The sequence below is a fragment of the Solea solea genome, chromosome 7, assembly GCF_958295425.1.
Source record: "Solea solea chromosome 7, fSolSol10.1, whole genome shotgun sequence".
NCBI classification, from domain to species: domain Eukaryota; kingdom Metazoa; phylum Chordata; class Actinopteri; order Pleuronectiformes; family Soleidae; genus Solea; species Solea solea.
Genome location: NC_081140.1, coordinates 13,146,712 through 13,174,694, shown reverse-complemented (window position 1 = coordinate 13,174,694; position 27,983 = coordinate 13,146,712). Strand labels below are relative to the sequence as shown.

The window sequence follows — 27,983 nt, the reverse complement described above, 5'->3', positions numbered from 1 at the left end:
TAGCCAGACATAGACACAGAAGGAAACCAACGTGGCTTGACTCTTTCACTGGAGTTAAGTGCTCTAATGTAATTTTCTCACCAGGGTCTTTCATTTTGAAAAGTGTAACAGGAAGTACTATGTGATGACACTGTGTGAGTATTGACGCGGCTAGCCGTCACTGTTGCTCCCCGCTGTCCTGCGTGGATTTACATACCCTGATTTCCGTGGGACTGGAAAGCTACAGGGCAGGAGGATATTACGGCTTTCAGGAACTGAGGAAAGAGCCGCAAACAGCGTAACTTTACGAGTGATCAACTTTCAGTCCCTGTGTCGTGCCATCGTGCCCGTTTACCGCCATATGAGTTACGTGTGTGCGACTTTTTCTGCGACTTTCTCCGGATAGTTTTCTTGTCTGGATCAGGGCTGGAAGCTTTCTCGGAGAAGTCGGGAAACGACTCGATTTCAACCCCGGTGTAAAGGGCTGTGGCCATGGCCGGGGGTGGTGGTGGAGGTGCTGGTGGTGTCTCTCCGTTGGGGCCCGCGCCGCCGATGTGGTATCACCGGGACCTGAGTCGAGCTGCGGCCGAGGAGCTGCTCGCCCGGGCCGGTAGAGACGGTAGCTTCCTCGTGCGGGACAGTGAGAGTGTCAACGGAGCTTACGCTTTGTGCGTACTGTAAGTAACTTTATCAACGCAGAAAAGAAAAACTTGTTTGAAATGAACTGGTGTGCACGGCCCCATATTACTTTTCCCAAGTGCAGTTATTTTCCTGTCAGTAGTTTAGTTTCAACTGTATTTTTGGTTCATAGTTAGCACTCGTGCCTTCGGGGCTCTTGGCTTTTGTGTTAAAGTCACTGCCAGGCCTGTTATTATTCTGTTTTCTCCAGGCTGTACATACACTTTACTGCAGGAGCAGCAGCAGACTGGTATCTTACTATTTTAAAGTATGTGATTAAATTACGAGACAATCACATAATATGATATTATGGCGCTAAAAAGTCTCGGAAGTTGATTGCGGTGAATTGACTTTATCGTTAATCTTGAATGTGGACTTGTTACTGTTTCCCTCCAGTGATTATATTGATTGTCATGCTGTCTCACTCGCCAAAATACAGTCCTAGTGGTTTATTTCGAAGCGCCACAAGGGGAAGCAGCATCTTTTCAGCCATTCCATGAAGTTGACTCATGACCTGATGTATAACTATAGTTTTTGTTTTGTTTTTCACTTTAAAAGTGTCATTAACAATATGTATCCTGAGCAATATGTTTATGTAACCTAACATTCACTAACAATATAAGTAATTTTTTTGTGATGTCAGTGACATGTTTTTGCAAAAACATTTTGGCAACATAAGTAATCTTTTTGGAAACATCAGCAACATGTTTTTATTATGGTAAGACATTTGCAACCCCCTTTTGAAAAATAAGTCATTTTTGTTTTGTCCGTATTAGGAATCTAATAAAAACTATAGAGTACATGTATGCAGTATATGTCAGCATTTTCTTTTTTTAATTCTTGCAAAAATATCGTGAATCACATCCATATCGTCCTATACCTGATGTGATCAAATTGTACCAGTTGAAGCCTGCTTAAGCCAATGTTAAACAAACAGGCAACCCCATTTGTTTACTTTCCCCTGGGTGACAGTGAGTGGGAGAGAGACTGTCTGTCTGCCCAGCAGTGAAACTCCTGTATGGCATAGAATCTGCAGGGCTGTGACCGTCTGTCTTCAGTCTGTTGTGGTCGCCTGCTGCGCCTCTTTTACAGAGCACAGTGCCACAAGCCTGTGGGGTGTGAACTGTGGTACAGGTAACTAAACGCATCTGATGTATCATGTAACATCGGTTGCAATGATGAAGCAGTCGGTCGGTGTGGCTGCAGAGTTAGATATGTTCTCTTTACAGACACAGTGCATCTTAAAATGACAATATTGTGAATGTAAGCACCCTGTAGTTAAGAGGGTGTTGCATTGCCTGACACCCTCGTTGCTAATTGAAGCGATGGAAACACCCTCCATTTCACAACAAAGACTCTCCCACCATTTATCTTCATGACAGTTCAGAGAGACAATTCAGCTTTATGACGAGGTGGTACATGCCGAACTGACAGTTAGGCAATCAAATGTGCCAGAGTGAAAACTTTAAAACTACTACTGACCAAAACTATGTCATCATGTCACTCTCAGCAACCACACTAAGAGGTGTGGTTGCTGACACCTGGTTGCTTGGTATTAGGCGATACCAATGGTGAAAATGTAGTAAATGAAACTGACACACTAATCTGACATCGCACATCCTCTATTTTACCCTATGCAGAGCTCAGTGCACATCAGCAATACTTTATGGTTAGTTGTTGATCAGAAACTCTAATAATATATATTTTGTTTACATCACTTCAGAGTGAATATCTTTGGATTGTTGGTCAAACAATAGAAGCTCCTTGATTAGCTGGTGCTACAAATAGACAGTATATTTCTGTACAATTGATGATTTTCGTATATTGTGAAGACACCATCTTTCTTGTCATGTGCAAATGCAACAAATACTGTAGTTCTGACATATGTTTGGCTACTTGTTAAAGAGATTTCATAAACACAAGTGATAAAGGTGGCTGCATTGCTGCTCATTCATTTGTCTACACTAAGGGGAACAACAATCCTCACATCCATGCATCATCCATTTCCAGATTTATTCCTGCCTCCAGCTCTCCCTTCCTCTCTCAATTCACCTTTCAAATCATTGACTTTGCTTCATGTGAGAAAGTTTCCTTCATTAAAGGTAAACTTAGTATATAGTAGTATAAACTAATAATAGTAGGATTTACTCAAAATATAGAGCATTTATTGGTGGTATTTAGAAATACGTATAATGTACTTTGAATTTAACATTAATATTTATATTTTATTACTAATTTACTGTGTCTGTTTATCCATCTTCAAAGTAGCTGCTTTTATTTTGCTTGTACAGTCACATACATTTTTAGTCCATGATCTTTAGATTGTCAATGACTTACTTAATTACCCTATAAGAAGGTGGCACATGTGTAAAAGGATGAACATTTTTTGTATCTGTGTACTGTGCAAGTATTTTAACTATGACCGTATTAAAGATACATTTTAAACTTCAAATACAGCCTCAGGATTGACTTTGGACTATGCTCCATTGCTGGGTGTTATGTAAGATAAACATCAAAATAAGTCTGCCTCAGTTGAACACAGGTCACTGTTTTAATCCATGTCAGTGCAAACTCATATGTTGTGAAGACTCAAGACATTTTAAATAAAGAATATTTATGTGCCATGATGACTTTGACCATTGACCACTGAAGTGTCAGGTTGACAAATTAAAGATCATCACACTTAAATTAAGTCAAATCTTAACTGTAGTCTTCAGATAATACAGTTTCTACTTCAAAGAAAGTAATGTGTTCTTTCTTAATACAGAGCAAATCACACAGTATGTCATTTCTACTGCTAGGTTGTCTCAGTCAAAACAAAAGATGTAATTTGACAACGTCAGGAGGCAGTATAGGATCATGGGAATTCCTTATATGTTTGCGCTTTTCAGGGAAAACTTCGGTGGCAGAACGTGCAGCAGATGGTATTTGTCACTCGTGATCCACTAGTGACAAATACACACAATGAAATAAAAAGACAACACGGTCACTGCGTTTACGCGTGCGTTAAAAGTCCAATTTTAGTCGGACTATGACAATAATTTGGTTTTCTCAATGTTATGTTAACAGGTTAGTCTGACCAAAATGGAGCTAGTCTTACACGGACTAACATAGTCTGATTACTTCTGTATGAATACGCTTAGTCGGACTGGAGTAGAAATATAATGCTTGACTAAACTGTGCATGTAAACGTACTGACTGACTAACAAGCAGTACCAAGTATTTTCTTCTTCACTCTGACATTTAATTTGTGGTTACAGACGGCTAAAATGGGCGACCAAAATGAAACGGTCAATTATCTTGCATACAAATACAAATTTCTATGGATTTAAATTTGAAATCTGTTGGATCCAATATGGGGTATGTACTGGAAGTACACACCTGAAATAAATATAACACTAGTCTCTTTATTTTTTAGATATTTTAGTAGAAAATGTTAACAATAAAGGTGACAAAGTCAACAATAAGGTGTATCATTACTGTCACATCAGTTTTGCAGAAGCAATTGACCTTCTGTTCCATATTTAACATGGGGCCAATATTTTCCAACATTTTTTTGAATCTTTACAGGAAAATGAATATGTTTAGACAGCACATTCATTTGTCAGATGTGTCAGCATTTACTCATATCAAGACAAAAATGTCCATGAAGTAAAATCTGAATCACCAGACAGCTGTGATGTGAACTTTTGCTCTTCTCCTCTATCGCCAGAGTTCTTCTTCTTAACCCCACTTAACCTGAAATGAATGAATGGAAAAGAAAAATGTAATTATGTATTGCAAAGGTTTATTTACATGTGCTCAGTTTAGGGCTGAATGATACATGAGGTAAATCTTGTGATGTTTGTATTGTAACACAATCTTTTGACTCAAACTTCAGAAAAATATTTACTCACAGAATTTAAAATAAGGCGGAGCCCCACTGTCGAAAACGTACTCTATTCTAGTGCAGGACGAGAATGAATTTGAAGATTTAACTTTGTGATTTGGTAATTGTGTTGTTTGAAATTGTGATTTTGATTTGAAAAGATTAATTATTCAGCCTGAGTCCATATTGTTTTCACAAAATGCTGGGGTGGAGGTTTAGCACACAGCTGTGCATATGATGTTTTAACATGAGCACTAGCTCATCTTCTTTTAGGATCCTACCCTCAAAACCAACGTATTCTAATTTTAACCTGAAAATGGCAACTAGACATTTTTTTTTTCCTTGGGCTTGCCTTGTGACTTGCAAACATAGACATGTTTACTTCCTTTATGTGGGCCTTATGGAGAGACCAGTGTTTTTAAAAAGTGTTTCCACTCTGCTGCTGTTTGAGAATAGACTGGTGTGACGATGCTGTAAAAGCAGTGGGACTTAGTCTTAGACCACTTTGTAAGGCTTTGCCTTTCACTTCCTCTTACGTGTTTGTGGTCATTGGTTTTGTGTTTGTGCTGATTTTAAAGGTAATTCCTTTGTAGCAAGTGACCTGCATTTGACAATGAGCAAAGCAACTAAGTATGTAAGGTTGTTTTTCATGTGCTAGCAATGGTTGCAGATACATTTTTTGTCAATAAAGTTTCTGACATACACATAGTAACTGTGTGATTTAAATAATGCTAATGAGGTCGATTTTAATTGAATTGATGTTTGTCCAAAGCTATTGTTCCTCAATTTCTTTTTGGAAAAAACAAAACAAAAACAATTCATTAATATAAGGCACATGGCATTGCAAATTACATATATGCAAATCTGGTAGTTTTATATTTTAGCAGTTTGCAGGCAAGAACATACCATGTTCTAATACGGTTGTGTACACATTGCTGTGATGCATCCACACACACATTAAGTTGTTCTGTCTGGGAGATGTTTCGTATTATTTCAGCACGTCTTAACATGTCAGGGTTCAGGCATGGCCCTCTGCCGCTGTGTGTGTTGGAAACCCTACACATTGTAATGAAGACATTCCTCACGAGGGAAATGTGTGAATGGGTAGTTTTGTGATTTGTTTTGTTTTTTGTAAAAAAGTCAGTTTTGAGTTATTAATGAATGAGTTTGGAGAAGATGTTCGTATGTTGTTCAACACGAACACAAGTCAAAATCCTTAAGGAAATTTCTTCAACCACATCATCTTTTGTAATTAGGCTCAATAAAGTATGCTTACATATAATAATCAATAAAAGATATATAACATGGGAGCTGCCAGAGTTATAGTACTCTTTGCATAGATGATTGTTGACAACACACATTCACTCACACACATATACACAAGTTTGTGCAGCTATCTTTATAAGGACCCTGCATTGTTAATGTCTAACCTAACCTTAACCTAACGACTATTCAAATCTTAGCCCAAATGTGAACCAGATCCTGTTTTTGTCTCATTATGACCAGGTTTTGGTCCCCATGAGGACTACTTGTCCTGACTATGTCAGTCTCTCTCTCTCTCTCTCTGTCTGTGTCTGTCCAGCTCCCTTCCCTGTTATAACTTTGCTGATACTAGAACAATAGTATTTACTTCCCGGACCCTCAGAGAATCTCATGAATTGCCAACAGGAAGACACACACACACGCACACACGCACACACGCACACACACACACACACACACACACACACACACACACACACGGCTCATATCATTAGTGTGGCCAGCTGAAAGAAAATGCTGCAGTTGCTGTGAAGCCTATTAATCAGGTTAACATGACAATGTCCTGGTAGTTTAGCTGCCAAAGTCCCATTTTGTTTAACTTTGATGTGGTGAGTGCAGTCAGATAAAAGCATCAATGCCAGATCAAGCAAGCACACAAATTGGACATCTAATAGGCTTTTTTTTTTTTTACATCCCAACCACCACAGCAGGGAATCACTAATAAAGTGGAAGTATTCCAAAGGATAAATACAGTGTGAACAGATTTTAATATTCTGGTTACATTATAATTCATTTCCACATGCACTTGAAATGGTTTTAAATCACTGTGAATGGTGTGCAATGGTTTAGCAATGGGTTTTTTTTGTTGTTGAAATAATTAATTTACTCCAGTTCATGTTTTAGTTCCTGTAGGATACTGACACGGAAAGGGAAAGTCTGGAATAACTGCTCAGCGGCAATGGCAGGATGAATGCCTGACAAGGATTTATCCTTCCACCCTTTTTCTATTGTCTGATGCCTTAAAACACGTATGCACATCCTGTAAATAAGCAGAAGTAAAAGCAGGGTTTTGCATAGGCTGCCATCGTAAACAGATGCACAATCATTGCACATACACACACACACACACACACAGTCTTACACCAACAGACATCCACCACAACCTTTGCCTGGCAAATAGGATATGTTGTGTCTGGTCCACTGAGCAGACTAAAAAAAATCATTCAACTCCAGCTTGTAGCTGCAGGCACACAGTGGTGACTTTGCTATCGCAAAACACAAAGTCAGAGAATTGATCTATGATTGGCTAATAACAACAACAACAACAACAACAAAAAGCTGTGCGCGTCAGTCAGGAGACCGTTCACATCATTCAAGTTTGACAGACAGTTATCGACTGAAAAAACGCATCATGTTTTCTGGTTCCTGAAGGTTGAGATGATTTGTGTGCTGTGAAAGTCACTTTACAATGTACTGTATAAACACAAGGTTCCGCTTTGATCCTCTCTACTGTTTCATGCTACTGTAACAATAAAGCCTGTTCACTACTGTGACGGACAGCAACAGGTTGAAGCGTCTAAACCCCCTTGCTCTCATACATTATATACTGTACATCAACATGCACCCTAGCCCTCTAAGATCAAGTACAAAAGTGTGTGTGTGTGTGTGTGTGTACTGAAACAAATTTCTGAAATACATTTTTTTCTCCTTCTCTCGCTTCTCTATCCCTCAATATTTCACCACGTTTGCTCCATCTCTCCATCATCCATCTTCCCCTCCTCTCCTGTTCTCTGCAGGTTTCAGAAGCACGTCCACACATACAGAATCCTCCCGGATGAGGAAGGATTTCTGGCTGTACAGGTACAGAGAAAACTCACACTCTCATTTAGAGACACAAACCGCTAAGGTTAAGTGTGTGTACATGTGTGCTGCAAAAACTGTATTTCCTTCAGTAGCAGCTGGCAGGCAGAGATGCTTTTGTTGGCTCTGATGCCCCCCCCCCCCCCCATACACACAGACACACACACACACACCAACAGCAGCCTCTTTGTGCCTTTTGCCCAACAGCTGTGAAGTCCTCGCCACTTCCAGCAAGTGAACACACACACACACACACACTCTCTGACTACCGCAGACACACACAACGCACGGCGCAAAAACATGGTGCTGCAGACTGCAGAATGTGTGGCCACATTACAAAGTCCTGTGACTCTGGAGACATTTTAAAAATTTGACTTTGCTTCCTGGTACTGAATTTGTTTGCAGGCCGTGTTTACCAAAACAGTTCCTGGTTTGAATTATATTTAGACTATGGGGTCGTATTTGCTTACGTAACACTAAATGTAGAACAATGGGGGCCACCAGAGATTTCAGTGAAGCGACTACTTCTGGCCAAGCAGTTTGGATGTAATTGTTATGTTCCTACCAAGTAGACTGTGACTCTCGACTTTGGCTCTGTTTCTCATCTCCCTCTTTCTTTCAGACATCTCAGGGCGTGCAGCCTAAGCGGTTTAAAACGTTACCAGAGTTGGTGTCATTGTACCTGCAGCCGAGTCAGGGTCTGGTCACTACTCTTCTTTACACAGTGGACCGAGAGGAAACAGCTGTCACTGATGACAGAGACTACTCAGGTAGCTGTAGAGTCTACTCGAGCATGCGCACATGCTCTCAGTGGCCTCCCCTTTTGTGTCACATGCTCACTCTCCTTTTCTAACATCGGTAGATGGGGAGGATGAGAAGCCACCGCTCCCACCTCGCTCTGCCTCAACCTCCACTCCCCCTGGACCAGAAACACCCACAGACAGGTACAAAAGTCCTTTTCAGGGCCAAATAATTCTTGCAACTAGAGGTTTAGGAATTGGCCACTGGTGAGCTCCTCCAAAACAACCCACTCTGTGTGGCTTTTTTCCTGTTTGTGTTTGAACCTCCAGCAGGAGCAAGAAAAATCATTGAATACTGATTCAATGATTTTTTTTGAGAACTATGACACGGATGACTGGGAATCTACACAGGCGGCTGAAGTGATGCAGGCTGGCGGAACTGAAAATGCCAGTTGCCGTCCAGTGTTACAGTGGCTTACAAGCAATCCAATCTAAATGTACCTGCATCACTCATGGTTCCCACTGAGCTAAAAAAATCCTTACCCTGAACTAAATATACTGTTAAAAACTTTGATGAACAAAATATTGCAGCTGGAAATCTTTACTGATATAAACGGTGAAAGCCAAATTCGCCAACCTGTTTAGGGCTGGATTCAATGTGACTGTGATTGGGTGTTCCCTTCATTTTTCTGAGCAGTGTACTTTTCCTGGAGTTCCTAGAATTATTATTGTTCCCGTGTTTGCAAGCACACAAAAAATTTAGTATTTCCCAACAGTTGGATAGAACTATAAAATGACGTTGAAAGTGCCGAAATGTAAGCAGGAACGAATTATTTTTTGCCCGATTCCCGCAATAATATTTGAGCGTGACGCACACACACTCCCTCTGTCTACGTATACTGTAGAGGAAAAGCCACATCCTGTTGAAATTGCTCACAGATGATGCAAGGCTTATTAAAGTGAGGGCTGTCCTTTGTGTCTATGCAGATGTGTGTGTTGATAATGGATTCATAAATAATTAAAAGTCATACTATGTGCTGTTTCTTGAAGGAAATGTTAAAATAAACAAATCTGATAATGCGGTCAGTAACGTCTATCACTATCACAGAGTCAGTTGTAGATGAAATCAAAGCAGCAACATCCTCCTTTCATTCATGATGGTCCTCGTCTGTGTGAAAACATGCTGATTGCACCGTCACTTTCTAGGTTTTATTCATTTGCTAAACGTGGTGGAAAACTATCTTCAGATCAGAGTCAGTGAGACAACATTACCTTTTCAATTACACCTGAGATTTTGAACGGTCTGCTGGTTTAAATGTCAAATATAAGGCTTGGTGTGGGAATTTTATACTTGGCTTACTTAGAAGTCACAGTGTGGGTCATACAAAGGCAGAAATCATTACAATACAATAACAACAACTTATAGTGTAGTTTTAAAACTTAGACCCTTAGACATGGCCCTCTGCCATGTCACATGGTTACTGAGCATGTGTATGTGTGTGTGTGTGTGTAAGTTCAAGGCAGGGCAGACATACAGTAAGTCAGCTAATTAGTTTTGAGGAAGTGTGCAATTCTAAAAGTCCTGACAGCACAGATGGAGTGTTTACAGACTGCCACTGAAGAAGAAGGACCTGACTTGATAAAATGTGCAACGTCAAATCACAATACCTCTGTTTTGCTTAGCTTGTGCCATATGTTGGTTGTGTAGTGGCGTTCATGCAATGAAAACGATCATTAATAATAACTGGACATTGTTGTGTTTTAGTGCTCCAGCAGCTAACGGCCTGAGCACCATCTCTCATGAGTACCTGAAGGGCAGCTACGCTCTGGACCTTGAGGCGGTCAAACAGGGAGCCTCCTCCCTGCCTCACCTGAACAAGACACTAGTGGCCTCCTGCAAGCGCCTTAATGGGTAAGACTGACACATTAGTACATGTGAGGACACACAATACACAGTTGCATCTCCTGTGCTTACATGAACTTTCGATTTGTTCTTTCCGCGTACAGAATGGTATATGTTGCACATAACCACAACATATATATATATACATGTTCTGTGTTAAGCCCCAACATATCACACCCCTGTGTGACCTGATGCTCTATACTTGGTGTGATGTACCTTGATCTTCTCCTCCAGGAAACAGAAGTTCTAGCATTAAGGCCTTTGCACATTAACAGTGATGAAAAAAAAGTACAAAATTGTGATTCATTCCAGCTTAAATTTCAAAGCATCATTTATATTCACAGCAAGTATGAAATAATTAGTGGAAAAAGAAAAATAATACCTCGATCTACCCAACACTGAAGAAGAGAGGGGCGCTCGCTTGGTTCAGGATCTTAAACTTTACCTTAACTTTCTTCTTAAAGGTCTCCTCAGTTTGTAAACAATTGCAGCTGTGTGCCTTTGCTTATTTGAATATTTTTAATGTTTCTGATTGGTTAGAGATGTACCTGTCAGAAGCAAATCATATTATATATATGTAATAGACATTGCTCAGCAAAATCTTGTTGCTGATGTGAAAGCTCATATTAACTGTATACGGTTTAGAAAAATATGCACATGAAAGCATTTTGACACACTGATTAATTGCTCTTTTTTTCTCTCGTCACCAGGGAGGTGGATAAGGTTCTGTCTGGTCTGGAGATTCTGTCTAAAGTTTTTGATCAACAGAGTGCCTTCATGGTTTCCAAGATGATCCAGCAGGTACAGCATGTGCATCATCCTTATTTTCTCTGTCCATAGTACATATGTATGTACATAGTTTTCATAGTTGTGCTACATCCCTGCCACACAGGCTTCTCACTGTCAATCTGCGTGCATTACTCGGACTGACATATGCAAATAAAAGCATTTGTTCTGCTTATCACAGTCACTATTGCCCACTTGTCACAGCAGAATTAATGAAGAACAGAGAATGTAGTTGTGCTGATGTTTGATTTTTCTCCAGTCATCTGGGGTCAGCTTTGGTAGACTTTGTTAAGCTACATACTCCTATATAATGCTGTCGAATTATCTTTTATATCACAAGGGAAGACCAGCACAGTATTTCTTCTGTTTGTTTGAATTGATTGTATGAGACAAGCAGAATTTAGTTGTTTATATAGATTAATAAATCATCAAGTGGAGATCAACTTAGAAATGCAAATGACTCCAGTATATTTTGATTTACTTCTGCAGTGCCAGTAGTATTTTCAGACACTAGGTTTTTTAATTTCACAGCCTTCCTGATAAATACAAAAAACAGACTCAGAACCTCAGCTCACTCTGTCCTGTAAATCAATCAAATGTTTGCTTTTCAATTGTTTCTATATCTACACATTTTTCTGGATGAAATGCATCATCTTTTTGCTCTTTTAAGACTGTCTTACAAAAACTTTTTTTTTTTACCTCCATCAGTCAGTGAATCAGGGTGGAGACCAGGAGTTGGAGAACCTTGTGACCAAACTGGCAATTCTCAAAGACCTGCTGTCTTCCATCGAGAAGAAGGTACACTCATTCATTCATGTTCCACTCTCACAGATGACATCACTCTTTCTTTTAAGTTGTCAGTTAGATAACCCCCTTCATATGACCATGACTCCAGGCTTTTGTGTGTGTGTGTGTGGGGGGGGGGGGGTTAGAAGAAACACAGATGGATGAAATGATCTTCTTGCCATGTGTCTGTGTGCTGATGCAACCTGTTGAGTGTTTTAATGGTGTGTAACACTCAGGATGTCATGGGGGAGAGGATGTGTCATGTAGTGCATCACAGTAATGTTTATAAGGAGGGGCTGGGCAGGAAATGCAATCAAGCAATGCGTCTTGATTCATGTGCTATCACTGGGTTCACCTCCTTTGCCCCTGTAAGGTCACACAGGAAATAGAAAACCATTTCCTCGTTGACAGTTATTTTAGCTAAGCTTTTAAGCTTTAGCTTAAAAAAACCCAAAAACCTTACAATGTACCTGAGTGTCTTTTATTTTTCAATGTCCATGTTTCTTTCCTGCTTACACTTTTGTTTTTGTCGTACCTCCCCCCAGGCTCTGAAAGCTCTTCAAGACATGAGTCTGTCTTCACCATGCTCCCTCCCTCCTCTCTCAATGCGTCACAGCAAAGCAATCCCTGTGCAGGCCTTTGAGGTATGCATGCCCTCACAAATGTATGTAATGCACTCACATCAGTGGTCTCGAAGCCAAATGATCCTCTGAGATGTTTATTCATTTTCTTTTTCCATACATGACAACAAATCTAAAGAGAAGACGACTTTGACAGATGTTGTTTCAGTTAAGATGCAAATGAAAGAAATGGTGTGCTAAATTAAGATTAGTTTTGTCGTTGTTTTAATGGAGAATGAACTGAAATGAAATTGCATGAGGAGGATTGGCCGTGAAGTCAAGTAACATGATGTGAGAAGAAAGGAACGTTTGTAATGCTCTTCCTGTAGCATCATCAGTGACGATGCCATATTTAATGGTATTAATCACTTTTCGTGACTCATTCCTACTTATAAAGTGTGCACAATTGAGTGAGCGTAACTTAAAGTTTACGGGATATTCACTGGGGATTTATGGGGGAAACAGCAGAGAGATAAATGTCAATGGGTGCACATTCACATTGGGAGGCAGGTGACACAGAGGAGGAAGAAGAGATGAATGATCAGAAACACAGGTTGGCTGTCAAGTCTGAATTCTCTGAGGTAGTCGCCTCTCAGCAGTTTCCTGTTTCATAGGAACAGAGGTGACGTCTGGTTCACCCACTTGCAGGCCCTTCAAAGATGAGTGAGACCAAGTGACTTTCCCCCTTCTCGAGAAACGATTTTCTGTGTCTTTTGTTGGAAGTGCAAATGTAATAATTTCAGAGATGTAATAACGAAACCTTAATTACAAAAACTTTGTAACAGCCTTCTAAATCTGCAACCAAAATAAACATCGAGACATTGTATGAGTATCAGAATTCCAGCTCTCATGTAACTGTCGTTTCTGTTGTTTATGAGAAATTTAATCTGGCAAAATGACCTCTGTGGTCACAAACTGCACGAGGCATCGTGTGTGTTTGGCGTGCGTGTAATCCTTCATGTCTGGTCCGTTACAGGTGAAGATGGATGTTTACCTGGCAGAACTGACAAAGATAGGAAAGAGTCAGAAATATACTCTGTCTGTGGACGTAGAGGGAGGACGACTGGTCGTGATGAAGAAGGTGAAGGACAGCCAAGAGGACTGGACCACCTTCACTCATGACAAAAGTGAGAATCATCCACAAAAACAGTGTTTTCTGAACTGTGAGGTGAATACACAGTGCTTCCCTCACAAAATCAGTGAGCAGATGTTTGTTTGACAACCAAAAAGTAACGTATCTCCTCTCATGATAACGTAGGTTAGGAGATAACCGTGTGAACACGTGCCACATTCATAAAATTACAGTTGATTTCTTTCCCTCAGACATAGTAAAGAGAGTAACATTAAAATCAAACAGGAAAAACGTCCTAGTTTTATGCATGACCTGTGTCCCGGTATCCAAAAGAATAAAATAGTGAAAGCAAAGCTTATAGGGACCAGTATACTTGGATACAGTTTAATTTTTCTATTGCCACTGTTGTTAATAATCATTTTTTAACATCATAAGGACAAGTTTAAGCCAAAAAGTTGTCTATTTCAGCTTTCAGGCTGACTGGAATTAATCGGAAGGACCGTTTTTTTGTGTGCGTGTGTGTTTTTACCCTATTTATTTAGCAGAAATGGTTTTAGGTGAAGTGGCTCACCTCTGCTACACACTGCAAGAAACCTTGAGCAATGTTTCACTGCATCATCACCATGAAAATGATCGTAAAGTCTCTAGACTCAAGAAACGGAGATTAAATGTATTTACTATGGACCTAAGTCTTATGTAATGCAGGCGTCTGTGTGAGTCACAGTTGAGGAAATCTATGACTCCTACTTTGTTTTTGTTCCCATTAATTAACTTAACTTAAATCTTACAGTTTATTTCTTGACGTTTCACCGCCCTCATGCCTCATTTATCTTGAACTACCCCTCTCTTATTCACTGTCTTCTGATCGTCTCTGTCTCTTCCAGTACGTCAGCTGATCAAGTCTCAGCGGGTGCAGAATAAACTGGGCATTGTTTTTGAGAAGGAGAAGGACAAGAGCCAGAGGAAAGACTTCATCTTTGCCAGTGCCAAGGTCTGCACAACACACACACACACACACACTCACACATGCAGGTTTGCGCAGCTATTCTTCTTAGGATGCTGCTTTGACATCCATTCATTTGGACAGGTAAAAATAAAAGCATTATCCACAAGTAACCTTAACCTAATCACAATTCCAATCTTAGCCCAAAAGATCCTCAAAAAAGAGGTTCAGCCTCGTTAGGACTAGACTCTTTCAGTTTAAGGGATTCACACACATTTGCATACTAAGATGCATTCAAAGTGTTTTGAATCAAATAAAATAGAATATTAATCTGTATGTATCCAGGGTGCTGCGTCTCAGGACAAGGGCAGTGTATTAAGTTGAACATGAATGCTTTCCTCCACATGGCATTCAAATATCATGCCTTTTAAAGCCAAAAAATAAACATTGTGTGTGTCTCTGTGTGTTTTAGAAGCGGGAGGCATTTTGCCAGCTGCTGCAGCTAATGAAGAACAAACATTCCAACCAGGATGAGCCAGACATGATTTCCATCTTCATAGGCTCCTGGAATATGGGTAAGACATACACGCTAACATCGGTTTACAGCAGGTCCTACAGACTTATCTTACTGTACAGCATCTTTTTATGCCAGAAAATAACTACTAAAATCACTCTTTTTTTGTAGGCTCAGTGCCTCATCCCAAGTCTGTGTCCTCATGGGTGTTGTGCCGCGGCCTCGGAAAGACTCCGGACGAGATGACGGTCACCATCCCTCATGACCTTTATGTGTTTGGAACTCAAGAGAACTCGGTGTGTGATCGGGAGTGGGTGGAGTCACTACGCGGAATGTTGAAGGAGCAGACAGAGCTGGATTATAAACCGGTGAGGAAAGCAGACAAAGTAAACAAAGATTTTGTAAAATGTTATTTGTGTTCTCTCAGCCCTTTTTTTTTCGACAAATCCTAATCATGCAGTTGGTATGAAGAAACGTGTGTTTGTCAAGGCTACATAGGACGGCTTGGCTGTAAAAGTAGAGCATGAGCGTCCAAATCCCTTCCATCGATTGTTCATTGTCGATGTTTTTGTTTCTAGATCGCAGTGCAGACTCTGTGGAACATTAAGATCGCTGTGTTGGTGAAACCTGAACATGAAAATCGAATTAGCCACGTGGTAATGTCCAGCGTCAAAACAGGCATCGCCAACACACTGGGTAACTACTGTGCTCATCCTTACCTTCATTTAAAACAAAAGAAAGGGACAGTTTCTTACTGCTTCTTTTGATGAAATAAAATAAATGAAAAATATGACTAAATATGAATAATAAAATATTTGTGTAAAGAAATAAACTTTTGTATTATATATTCTTAGTAGCCTGTCATTTTTATGTGATTTTAATTTAGTCATTTATTTAAATCAACAGGAGAAAAATACTATGTTCACACACTAATGCTTGCCACTTTTCTGTTCTTCATTATAATACACTTTTACATTTGTTTTGTTTTGTTTCATAGGTAACAAAGGAGCCGTAGGCGTGTCCTTCATGTTCAATGGGACATCTTTCGGTTTTGTGAACTGTCACTTGACGTCAGGGAATGAGAAGATTGCCAGGTACTTTCCACTTTTTTTTGTATTGCTCATGTTTGTGAGGACATCTAATAATTCCAGCATCCAAAACAGTTTGCCTTTGAACCACTGCATTGGCAAAAGATTTGACCGTTTTTTGCTTTTGGTTCATGGTACGGTGTATTAGAAAACATATCACACTCACACTTGTGCTCTGTGACTCCTGCAGGAGAAACCAGAACTACCTTGATATCCTGCGGCTCCTGTCTCTTGGAGACAAACAGCTAAGCTCCTTTGACATCTCACTGCGCTTCACACACCTATTCTGGCTGGGAGACCTCAACTATAGGCTGGATATGGACATACAGGTGGGGGACGAGATGTCGCTCACAGACACACATAAATAGACGATGAGACGTGTGAGTCGATTTGTTTAAATTTGCTACCTTTTCATTTTGGTTATGTGCTCGCAGGAGATCTTAAACTACATCAACAGGAAGGAGTTTGACCCTTTGCTGAAAGTGGACCAGCTCAACCTGGAGAGGGAGAAGAACAAAGTCTTTCTACGCTTTGGTTGGTACACCCGATACAGTACTAGTTACTTCCTGTCATTGTGAATAAGAACATATATAACATATATGTGGAAAGAAAAATCTATAAAAAACAGACCGCATTGACCCGTCTAACAAAAGAATGTGTGTCGTCTTGTTTGCAGCGGAGGAGGAGATCTCATTCCCGCCCACCTACCGCTATGAACGTGGCTCAAGGGACACATATGTTTGGCAGAAGCAGAAGGCCACAGGGGTACGTTAATGTAAACACTATCATGGATACTCTTTGTCCCATTTATTACAGCAAATACTCAACTTAATTTCCTCTTCTTCTTCTTCTTTTTTTTTTTTTTAAGTCATATCAACATCTTTTGCTTGTGTCCCCAGATGAGGACAAATGTTCCGTCTTGGTGTGACAGGATCCTGTGGAAATCATACCCAGAGACACATGTTGTCTGCAACTCCTATGGTGGGACTCTTTTTACAGTTGTATAAACCTCCATATTATGGTGTGTAGGGCTGTTTAATGTGACTGCAATCAGCAATAAGACTTTTGAGGACATGCTCTTTTTGTTCTTCAGGCTGTACAGACGATATCGTGACCAGTGATCACTCGCCGATCTTTGCTACGTTTGAGGTGGGAGTGACCTCCCAGTTTGTCTCCAAGAAAGGTACAAGTGTACAAAGTGGAATTCTTCACAATGTACTAGGACGTTACTTTCACAGCTCCAATAAGAACAACCGTCAATCTTTAATTTATATGTCACCACAACCTCAATATTTCTTTGTTAAAGTTCCATCTAAAAATAGATGAGTGGTAGAGCTTCACAGATTTACTTCCTCTCTCTCTCCCTGTCACTCTTGCACACACACAGACAGTTTTGCACAGCTTTTCTTCTTAGGACAATGCATTGACTTCCATTCATTTGGACCGCCTAAACAAAGCGTTATCACTAACCTTAACCATAACCAGGGAACCTTAACCACAATTCAAATATTAGTCCCAAACATAACCAGTTCCTCATAAAAGAGACCAGGACTACTGGACACTATAATTTCGTTACATTTCTATTTCCCTCCTGTGTTTTTCTTCGGTGAAATTTCACACATTACAAGTAAACTATATTCTGCACCACCTACTCAGATATTTCTCTTTGTCTTTCCATTCCACACCCACCTTCTTCCTGTCCACTTGTTTCTGCCTAGGTCTGCCAAAGTCGTCAGAGCAGGCCTACATTGAGTTTGAGAGCATCGAGGCCATAGTGAAGACGGCGAGTAGAACCAAGTTCTTCATCGAATTCTACTCCACATGTCTGGAAGGTGAGGTGAACATGTCTGCACTGGGGATGTCACGATGAAACAACAAGACTAGAACGCTAGAAGTACTTTATGGGTCCATTTTTTTTTTCAGTTGCGATCTTGTGAGACTTAATGATGAATCACTTTTTGAAGGGATTTATTCCATAATAAAAGTATCTTCGTTGAATCACATCATAGCCCTGTCCTCTTGAGGACAGTTGAGAAGGATATAATAAAAATGATATCTGTTTCTTATTCGTACATCCTCCACCCTCCCTCTCCATCTCAGGCAGTCAGTATTCCTTTAAACCAACCAGAATCCGTTTGAACCTGTACTGCCTCCCCACCTTCCTGTCCAGCATGTGTACTCTTTGAATGAAATGCAATGGAAACATCTCCCTCCTCGTCTTCCTTCTCTCCTGTCCACCTTCTTACCCTTTGTCCCTGTTCCCCCATTCTGCATCCCCCCCTTCTCTCTCTCTCTCTGTCTCTCTTTCCCTGATGTAGAGTTTAAGAAGAGCTACGAGAACGACAGTCAGAGCAGTGACAACGTGAACTTTTTGCGCGTGGGCTGGTCCAACAAGCAGCTAACAACACTCAAGCCTCTTCTGTCAGAGATCGAGTACCTTCAGGACCAACATCTGCTGCTAACAGTGAAATCGGTGGACGGATACGAATCATATGGTACAAAGAGAATGTTTGTTATGTGGCTGTGTCTTTATTTAAAGTCTTTGCTGACAACCACCGTGTGTGTGTGTGTGTGTGTGTGTGTGTTTTCCCTGTTAGGAGAGTGTGTGTTGGCTCTGAAGTCAATGATTGGCAGCACAGCTCAGCAGTTCCACACTTACTTGTCCCACCGTGGTGAGGAAACGGGAAATATCAGGGGGTCCATGAGGGTCAGAGTCCCCTCAGAAAGGATGGGAACCAGGGAGAGACTTTACGGTAACGCACTGCATTTTTTTTGACATACTATCCTCATCTGATTTAGGAGAAATGAAGAGTAACTAAAGCTGCTCTCAGATGCACTCAACTGTGGAGATTGTATTTGAAATGCAAATGTCTGCAAAAGTTGCTCTGGAGATTCTCTTGCCAGCTTCTGGGAATAATCCTTGGTTTAATGGCCAAGTAAGCTCTTAAAAATATTAAAAATATTAGCAGGAACAACTCCAGAAAATCCACAGGTAGTGAATGTGCAAGTGTCCTGCTTCTTGCGTGCTTAATCCAGGTGCCACTCCCTTGCCTGCACTGGAGATTACATCATTCTCCAGTGAGTGTGTGATTGTGTGTGTGTGTGTGAATGCTTCACACACACACACACACAATTTTCCGTTACATTTGTCATATGTATATGTGAAGTTCAGGAGAATTGTCCGGACCAAAACCTATGTAGATTACCTGGAGTTCATGTCTGAAAATGGCTCAATCCAGCGAAGACGTTACCTCGAATGAAATGCCTTTCATTGCCAATGATTTGCAGATATCAGTTGTTTAATTTGCTTGCTTCCTCATTTATTTATTTCCATCATTATTGTCACATTTCAGAGTGGATAAGTGTGGACAAGGATGACTTGGACAAGGGTGGACCCAAAGGGAAATCCACTGTGGTAACCAGAGTGGGACATGAATATGTCAAGTCAGTACACTGCTCTTTTAATGACCGCATTGTACTTCTATATTAAACTGCAAACTGTGTATGAACTCCTTCCTTGCAATTTCTATGTTTATTGATTGTTTACTTTTGTTTTGACCCTTGTTTTCTTATGATCAAGTATTTTTCTTCTTCATTTTCTGTTGTGTCCAACATGCAGGCCATCTGTGGTTCGCAAACAGTTGGGAGAGCTGGGTAAGGTCAGTGAGGAGGGAGAGAGGATCGGCAAGGAGGAAACTGCTGCAAGGTACAGGCATATTTACATACTTCACACACACACAGACTAACAAACCCACCTTCAGACTTGTTTAATGTGGAAAGATCAACAGTTGACTTCTGCTGTTTCCTGTGTTGCAAAGACCTAAGCAAGAAGGATCAGACGGTGATTCGTCCATCAGCAAGAACAGCTACAATAATCCGGCCTACTACATCCTGGAAGGAGTTCCCAACCAGTCTGCAGCTGCACTCTCACCTGAGCTTCTCCCGTCTCCCACGTCCACAAACCCCCAGGCAGCTAAAGTCCCCATTCCTTCAGCTGGAACTCGAACCAAACCCTCCTGTGTCGCCCCCCCGGGACCATCTCACCCTCGCTCTCGACTCATGTCGGGACATCCAGTCCGTGCCATTAGCGAGGAAGGCTCTTCAGAGGACGATGGAGGCACTTGTGTGGTGGGAGCACAGGGTGGAGGTGTTGGAGGAACAGTTGGGAACACACTCAATCGACCTCCACCTGATTTCCCCCCTCCTCCTCTTCCCAAAGGAGCCATGGAGATGGTCACAGAGGCTCCCTTCCCCAAACCGCGCCCTCTTTACCCAGACTTAGCCGAGGTCAGGATCCCAGCAGCCAGTCCTGGCGCCCCTCTAGGACTTGGGGAGGGTTTTAGAAGAGGTGTTGGAGGAGGAGGAGGAGGAGGAGGAGGAGGAGGAGGGGGCGGTGGGGGAATCGGAGCAGGGTTGCTGGATGACCAGTCATGCTCTGTGCTCCAGATGGCAAAGACATTGAGTGAGAGTGAGTTTACTGGGCCGCCTCCACGCGCTCCCTCAGCACCACCTCCTCTCAGGGTGCAACCGATGGGTTTGGGTTTGGGTCTGGACGCCTGCCGCACATTCCCACCCAGAAATCCCATCACAGAGATCATCGCAGAGGACATGCCTGAGGAGGTGGGTGACTCATCCTGTTTGCCTGTACACTTAACACCACTGCTTTTTAAAGTGTGGGCTATGGCCCCCTAGTGGGCCTTTAGGGTACGGCAGGTGGTCCATGAGAGGTCATTAAAAATGAATAGTAAATCATTTGAATTATGGGCGATTTAATTCTAATGTATCGTAAACATATTTCAGTTTAATTTCTATTGTTTAATAGCATGTTTAGGTTTAAATAGATTCCTGACACAACTGACAGAACTAGCCTCAACTCTTCATATGGTCATTTGACTGATGAACCGAGGAACTGGATATTTGAGTTTCCCTCTTGTTGTGAATAAAGACGAAGTCTAAAATGTGGTTGTATTATTAATCTGACTTTTTTGGTATACCTAGTTTGGAAGCTGTAATTACCTGTATTTTTTGTTGATCCCGTTGTGACATTTCCTCTGTCCAGGGACTTTGGGCCAGCAGTAGTTCGTCTTTGTCCGTAGGCGAGTCATCAGTGGGAGAGTGGCTGCAGAGATTGGGACTGGAGCAGTATGAGCAGGGGCTTCTACACAATGGCTGGGATGACCTGGAATTCCTCAGGTACACACAGATATGCAGACACACAGTAAATGCCCCAGTGCAAAGATTGGAGTGTTAAAAATAAGAGTTCAGTGTAAAGGTTACCTAGTTACAGCACAGTCTCCAACTCATGTGTTGTTATTAATGTAACTTGAATATAATCAATCCACGCAAATATCAGTTATTCCAATCAGTGTTTGTGATATGAAAACCGTCACTTTTCTGTTGTTTTTATTTACATCTTGTTTTGTTTTTCCAGTGACATCACAGAGGAGGATCTAGAGGAGGCGGGAGTGTACGACCCCGCCCACAAACAAATCCTGCTGGAGAGTCTTCGACAGCAGCAGCAGACATAAACTTTATCGAACTGTTCTGTGACTGGTCCAAACCGGCCTGGTGCTGCACCAGGTCCCGAAAGGCCAAATCTCAGCTGAGCTGAACTGACCTGAGCGGGAATGTGCCAATTTAAGCCAGACTGTGCCTTCTGAGAGAAATTGCACTCAGTTTCTACTTAAAAAAACAAACAAACACTTGTTTAAAGCACCGTCCTTTTTTCTTTTTTTTTCACTCGTACTGTATGTGTGTTGTCGTCGTTGTCGCGGACGTGGCCTTATTTAATGAGAATCATTTCAGTCCTTAATGCATCACTACCCAACCCTCTGTACGCTGTACAACTAGTGAGGAGAAGTAGGATGAGATAATGTTATTGTTCAAGTCAGACAGAACTGAAGATGCTCCTCACATGTTGCACCATCAGTTCTGACCTATACCTTCAGGCTCAACTGAAAGCTTCTTCTTTTTTTCTTTTTTTTTGGTCTAGAGAAATCTTAAACTGAGGAGTGATGTTCTGGGAATTGAGAAATGTCCCCCTTTTTAGTTAAAAGCATAATTAAACCAGGGTTGTTGTTTTTTTACAAGAAACCAGAGCTTTTTTTTCAAATCGCTGCCCTTAATTCAGACTCTTTTATCAATACTGTGTTTTTCTCAGAGTCTCAGGTTGTTGTTTTTTCCCCTCTCACGTTTGGGAAACTATGTGGGAGTTGTTAGAGAGCACTCAAGAGAAATGTCAACCCACAGCTGTGTGATGGAGGTGAACAGGAAGTTGTGACAGGAGAGGAGATGATTTTCTACTATTGTGGTGAAATTTGGTCCGCTATGACTCAAACAGTGGCTTTTATTATCTCTGTTTAGCTGTGTGTGTGTTTAAGGTTTTTCTTATGATAAAGGGAATATATAAAGCAAAGCAACCAAACCAGTCCTGCTGGAGCTTCAAGCACATATTTCACCACACTTAAGTGATTTTCACCCACTCAACATTGACATTTCAGTTTTTATTCTGTTGCAGTCTGTCTGTGGCATGTCGGTTATAAGTCGAAGTTAATTTGTTTGGTCAGGCCAGACAGTCGTAGTTAAGGCAATAACATTACTTCTTTACTGGAGGTAAAAGACGCTTCAACAAAATGAGATACTAAGAAAAATAAAAAAAAAAGATGTCATTCAGGACATTAAATCTCAATATACTTGTGACACACTGTCCCATCTCTTACTCCTATAATTTCAAACTCATTTGAACAGTGTTCTTGGATTTAAGCTGACACTGACATCGCCAAGTAAATTATTAACTCTTTTTATTTTACTAAAGATTTCCTTAGCCATCGTGTCTGTGAGGAACCTTTTTTTTTTCCTGTTGGATTTTGTAGACATTTTTCTGACCTAGTTACATGATGTGTTTTGTATGCAGGGAAGAAAAAGAAGAAGGACAAGGACAAGAAGTCACTGCCTGTAATACATTAGAGACAGAAAAACAGGACGCTCATGTTCTCTGATTGGCCAGCAGGTGGTGCTACTAAACCTTCTCAGCAGACGCTGACTGGACACAGTAGGAAAAGACACAACCAAGTAGCTCTTCTCAGTTTTTGTTTTTTTTCAGTGTTGTTCAGTCTGCCTTCATTTGTTCTTAATTTAAGTCCTCGCTCCTCCTCTGCCTTTCTGTCAAACTGTAAAGTTCATTAATGTTTTAAAAATACCTTACCTTTCTCTAACGAGGTGAATCACACCAATTGCTTTTGACTCCATTAAACCATTCATTTTTGTCCCAAAATACATTGTTTTTGGGATAAATAGCAGTTTCATTCACACACGCTCTTGAACTATGTTCGTCTCTTAGACTCGGTTGTTTGCCTGTTACGTGTTGTGTATTGTAATCTTTTTAACAGCCAAACAACCAGACTTTTAGTGTTCTCAGTGAAGTGTGTGTTTGTGAGAGAGTGAGAGAGTATGTTTGTATTTGTGTGCATGAGTGGAAAAACATGTGGCTGTTTTTATTTTCCATGTCGAACTCTTGTTCCTTCATATAGTCTCCTGTTTTTGGTGTGTTAACTTAATGCAGTTTGTTCTCCCATGTCATTTTGTTTTTGTTTTGTTTTGTTTTTCAATTAAAATCTAATATCTTTCCTTATTTTATAAAAATGCAAATCTTCTTGTTTTTGTTGTCTACAGGGAAAGATGTACAGATGAAAGTGATGCGACCTGTGAGCTGTAGATCTGCCTCAGAGGGAAAGAGAGCGTGTGTGTGTGTGTGTGTGTGTGTGTACGGTACAATTCGTAATTTATATGTTAATAGAAGCACATTTTCAGAAGCAAGTTCCTCAAAAGTCTATGAAAACTGTTTTATACACAACACTCGCACACAAGAAACGACATCATCGAAGGGGTAGTGATTCAGTAATGTAGTTTTTATTAGAATATTCAGAGTAGTGCTATAACTTCTCATTCGCTAGAGTCGATTTATAGTTTCCATGGACGTGTCGGCCTGTGAGACAGATGCTCTTCGATGAAATCAACCTGTAAAGCAACGTGTGAGGTAATAAACAAAAGGCTACCTAATATTTATATTACTAATTACAGAATTTACACTTACAGAATTTCTATGGAGCACTTCAAAGAAATAGGTGTGTTTCTCACAGATATAATAAAAATATTAATAAATACATGTTTTTTTTTTTTACCCTTTTTAATAGATTTCTAGAGGAAAGCACCCCGCCCCCCCAAAAAAACCCTCCAGCTTGTTTCACTGATTTGCAACAAGATGCTTTTTCTTAAAGATGAGAGAATAAAATGAATGAACATACAGTAGAAAACTCACTGTATGTTAAATTCCCACTTGAGCAACGTGTGTCATGTTGCTGAGAACGATTGTTGTATGTTTGTCAGCTGCAGGAGCGTTAAGTAACTGACTTGTTGGGAGTTCACGCCACAAACTGAAGCACGAAGCTCAGTCTCATTGGTTCCCATCAATCCAGCAGGAAGCAAGGCGGAAACCAGCTGCAGTACTGAGATACCAACTCTGCAATCCCGTTATAGTAAGAGAGATTTTCTTCACCCATAATACGACAGTGCTGGAAACACCAGGACATGTGAGTCAAACTGGGTTCCCACTGTTTGACAGAGAGAGGCATGATGGGATTTTAAACCCTGGAGGAGAGGTCATGTTCAAAATGACAGCTGGGGGGAGTCAGGACTTGATACAGTTGAGATGGAGGAGGGGATGTATTGTTCTGGGTTGGTTTCCTGTCTGGACCCAGCTTCTCTAATTGGATTTTTTTGGTTGCCCTGTTTTGCTCGGCAAACAGATTTAGGGGGGAACTCTGTTCCCTCTGCTGGGTGTTCCTGTGTGTCAGGGGGCTTATGGGAAGTTTGTGCTTGTGGATTTGCTGAAGCTGGATGTTTGGATTTCTGCTCTGCATTCGTACCTGACTGCCATGCTCATCAGCGGTGGCTGTCCACCAAGTGCTCCGGGCCAAGGATGTGTGTGTGTGTGTGTGTGTGTTGCAATGCAGTGAGTGTGGGAATGTGAAGGCAAGCGTGCAGTACAAATAACATAGAGGAGGAGAGTGTTGTGTCTGGATCCGATGTGCGCATGGAGTCAAAAAATTTGGATGAAGTTGGACTGGAAACACAAATGTCCTGTGAAGGTTTTCAGGAACAGTTTAAGTACATGAAGAGTTTAACATCATTAAATAGAGTCTGAGGAAGAGAGACTTCTGGTCCAGGAAGAGTTTTGCCGATATAATGGGCACGGTTGCATAATGCTGATGGTGGCCAGACTTTTGACTTCATTACCTGTGTTTTGAATTGATGTGCCAGGATGGTTTTCAGAGAGGAATTAAGGCCCTGGCTAGACTACGGCACAGAGTACCAGTGAATTCACTGTTATAATTGGGAGCAAGTTCTGACCCTCATGAAAGCCAGAAGCTCGTTGCTACTCCAGTCCACCACATAATGTCTGTCTGACTTGTTCCTCTTCGTCTGTGCTTTAGAACAGGTTCGTCTTGATGCCGGGGTTGGGTTTTCTGTGGAAGGAGGACAGGACTCCAGCAAAAGGCCCGGTCATACTGTCCGCTGGCTGCCAGGCCTTCAGGATCTCCTGAGTCTGGGCAGCAGGCTGGGCCACTGCAGGGTTGGATGGCCCCAGGCTGGACCAGTTGGGTGCCTTCAGCCCCTGCAGGACTGGAGAGCTGGAGGTGTTGATGTAGCCACTGTTGGCAGGAGCCGGGCTTGGGCTCAGGCTGGCAGGGCTGCCCAGGTTACCGTTGGCTGAGCCCGGCAGGGAGGCCGTGCTGTCAGGTGTGGGGCTGCAGGTGGATTCTTTGGACTCGTCATCGTCTGATGAAGATCTTGTCTCTCCGCCTTTCTTCCCTCCAGAGCTGGTGCTGCTGCTTGTGTTGCCACCGGAGTTGTTTGCTTTAGCGTTGGCTGCACGCTCCTGTTTACGGAACTTGGCACGTCTGTTCTGAAACCACACCTGCTCAAACACAGACACACAGGTATGTTAGTGTTTGATTTAACACAGACAGAATAGTTAACATAGAGATGAATTACACCAACGCTTTAAGATCATTTTTATGTCACAAATGCAAAAATCAGGTTAAAACATAAAATAAAAGGCCTGTTCCTCTCACCTGCACCCGGGCCTCAGTCAGGTCTATCTTCAGCGCGAGCTCCTCGCGGGTGTAGATGTCTGGATAGTGTGTCTCAGCGAACACTCGCTCCAGCTCCTTCAGCTGAGAGCTGGTGAAAGTGGTTCTGATGCGCCGCTGCTTCCGCTTCTCGTTCAGGCCAGAGGGATCCGAGAAAAACTTGTAAGGAACTGCGAGGAGACACGTAGTTCCGTTAAGAGGTGTGAACGTATAAGGAAACAACGTAAAAGAAAAGTGGCCATGGGTTAAAAACCACGCACAGGCTCTGCGTAAAAGCTGCACTGGCTGCAGTGAATAGCAGAATTATCAGAATATTTTTTTTTGGAAGGTGAATAAATTGATCGACACAGTTATATCACGGTGTAAATAAATAATTAAAATAAATAAATAAATTCATTTAATACATAAATAATTTAATAACAATAATAATAATAATAACAATAAAAACTAATAATGAGAGCCGAAGGCCTGCAGGCCACATTAACAACGAAACGTTCAAACGAAAACATAAATGTTTATTATCAATAACACTGGTTTATTTGTCCGTTTTATTTTCTTAAATAATTTAATTGTATTAGATTTAAAATATAATCTGGCAAATGTACAAAATATTTTATACTAAAAGTCTAATCTATATTTCATGTATTCTAAATGTATTTGAAAATGATTTCATTTATGTCTCAATATCCACAAAGCAATATTTCAGTGTAGGCGTGAGAGAGTCTTTTAGAATTTAATCTGAGCATCAAAAAAATTCAAACCTTCTGTTAATAAACGGGATTAAAACTTAATCAAACAATCATGGTATTTAATAAAAAGGCAGACGTGTGTGTATGTGTGTGTGCAGTGATAAATTCCTCAAGACTGAGTTGTTTTTTCCTGTAGCTGTCAAATAAAATTTTTTAGTGTATCATTTTAATCCATTATAGGATATAATATTGACCTATAGTTATAGCTGCAGCAGTATTACAGATGATTCCGTATAACGCCCAAAATAAACTGTATTCTTCGTATTCATTTCACTTTAACAATAATATAAAACTTTAATTTCATACATTTGTTTTTTCAATAATTATGATTTTATTTTTTTCCACTCACGAAAAAATAAATTAAATTAAAATGGAATGCAAAAGGCCATCTTTAAAGAAAACTGATTTTATGAAGCTTCTTTACGCAGCTCATGTGTCACAGCGTCTGTTCTCGCTCTCTCGCCCTCTTGTTCAGATACGAGTTCTTATCTCCGGGATTATTTTCCCTGCGTGTTACCTGAGGTGTAGGGTGTGGGCTGGTGCTCCCGCAGCGCTCCCAGTGTGCAGCTGGCCGTGCTGAGCGGAGTGCAGCCCGGGTTGGAGAAAGGTCCGCTGCGGATCGGGTTGTACTGGAAGGAGCTGGCCTGGCTGCAGGAGCTGAAGTCCGCGTACGCCGACGCTTCCATGGCCGCCATGCAGGAGTCATAGGAGTTCAGGTAGGAGTAATCCATCTTATACATGGAGGAGAGCCGGTGACAACACCGGTGTGCACACACAGCGAGGTGGATGGACACAGAGGATGGTGAGAGAAGCTGCTCACAGTTGGTATCTCCTCTGTGTTTGTCCCAGCCACTGCGTAAAGACGCGTCTCCCCAAAACTCTTCTTTTGGTTTTTCACCGCAAATAATCCAGACGTTTTTTTTCTTTCCTTCTACACTTTACCTTCACTTCCCTCAGTTTTATATGTCTCTTTCTGTCTTGTC

General features: G+C 41.2%; 2 protein-coding genes across 2 annotated transcripts; one reads left to right on the top strand and one right to left on the bottom strand.

Annotated features, from left to right (window-relative positions):
* Positions 1-185: 185 nt before the first annotated feature.
* On the top strand, positions 186-23,741 carry inppl1a (inositol polyphosphate phosphatase-like 1a). The gene is made up of 27 exons (XM_058633205.1): positions 186-656; positions 7,585-7,648; positions 8,271-8,418; positions 8,511-8,592; positions 10,154-10,300; positions 11,002-11,092; positions 11,786-11,875; positions 12,409-12,507; positions 13,460-13,610; positions 14,440-14,546; positions 14,971-15,073; positions 15,184-15,380; positions 15,591-15,708; positions 16,010-16,106; positions 16,291-16,429; positions 16,535-16,634; positions 16,777-16,865; positions 17,000-17,081; positions 17,194-17,283; positions 17,819-17,932; positions 18,419-18,595; positions 18,698-18,853; positions 19,454-19,544; positions 19,720-19,806; positions 19,919-20,720; positions 21,160-21,293; positions 21,532-23,741. The coding sequence occupies exons 1-27, from the start codon at positions 472-474 to the stop codon at positions 21,626-21,628; spliced, it is 3,837 nt and encodes a 1,278-aa protein (XP_058489188.1). The 5' UTR covers positions 186-471; the 3' UTR covers positions 21,629-23,741.
* Positions 23,742-23,986: 245 nt separating this feature from the next.
* On the bottom strand, positions 23,987-27,819 carry phox2a (paired like homeobox 2A). The gene is made up of 3 exons (XM_058633207.1): positions 27,518-27,819; positions 26,234-26,421; positions 23,987-26,076 (listed from the first exon to the last, which is right to left on the bottom strand). Exons 1-3 carry the CDS (start codon positions 27,738-27,740, stop codon positions 25,588-25,590), a joined length of 900 nt encoding a protein of 299 aa, XP_058489190.1. The 5' UTR covers positions 27,741-27,819; the 3' UTR covers positions 23,987-25,587.
* Positions 27,820-27,983: the final 164 nt, after the last annotated feature.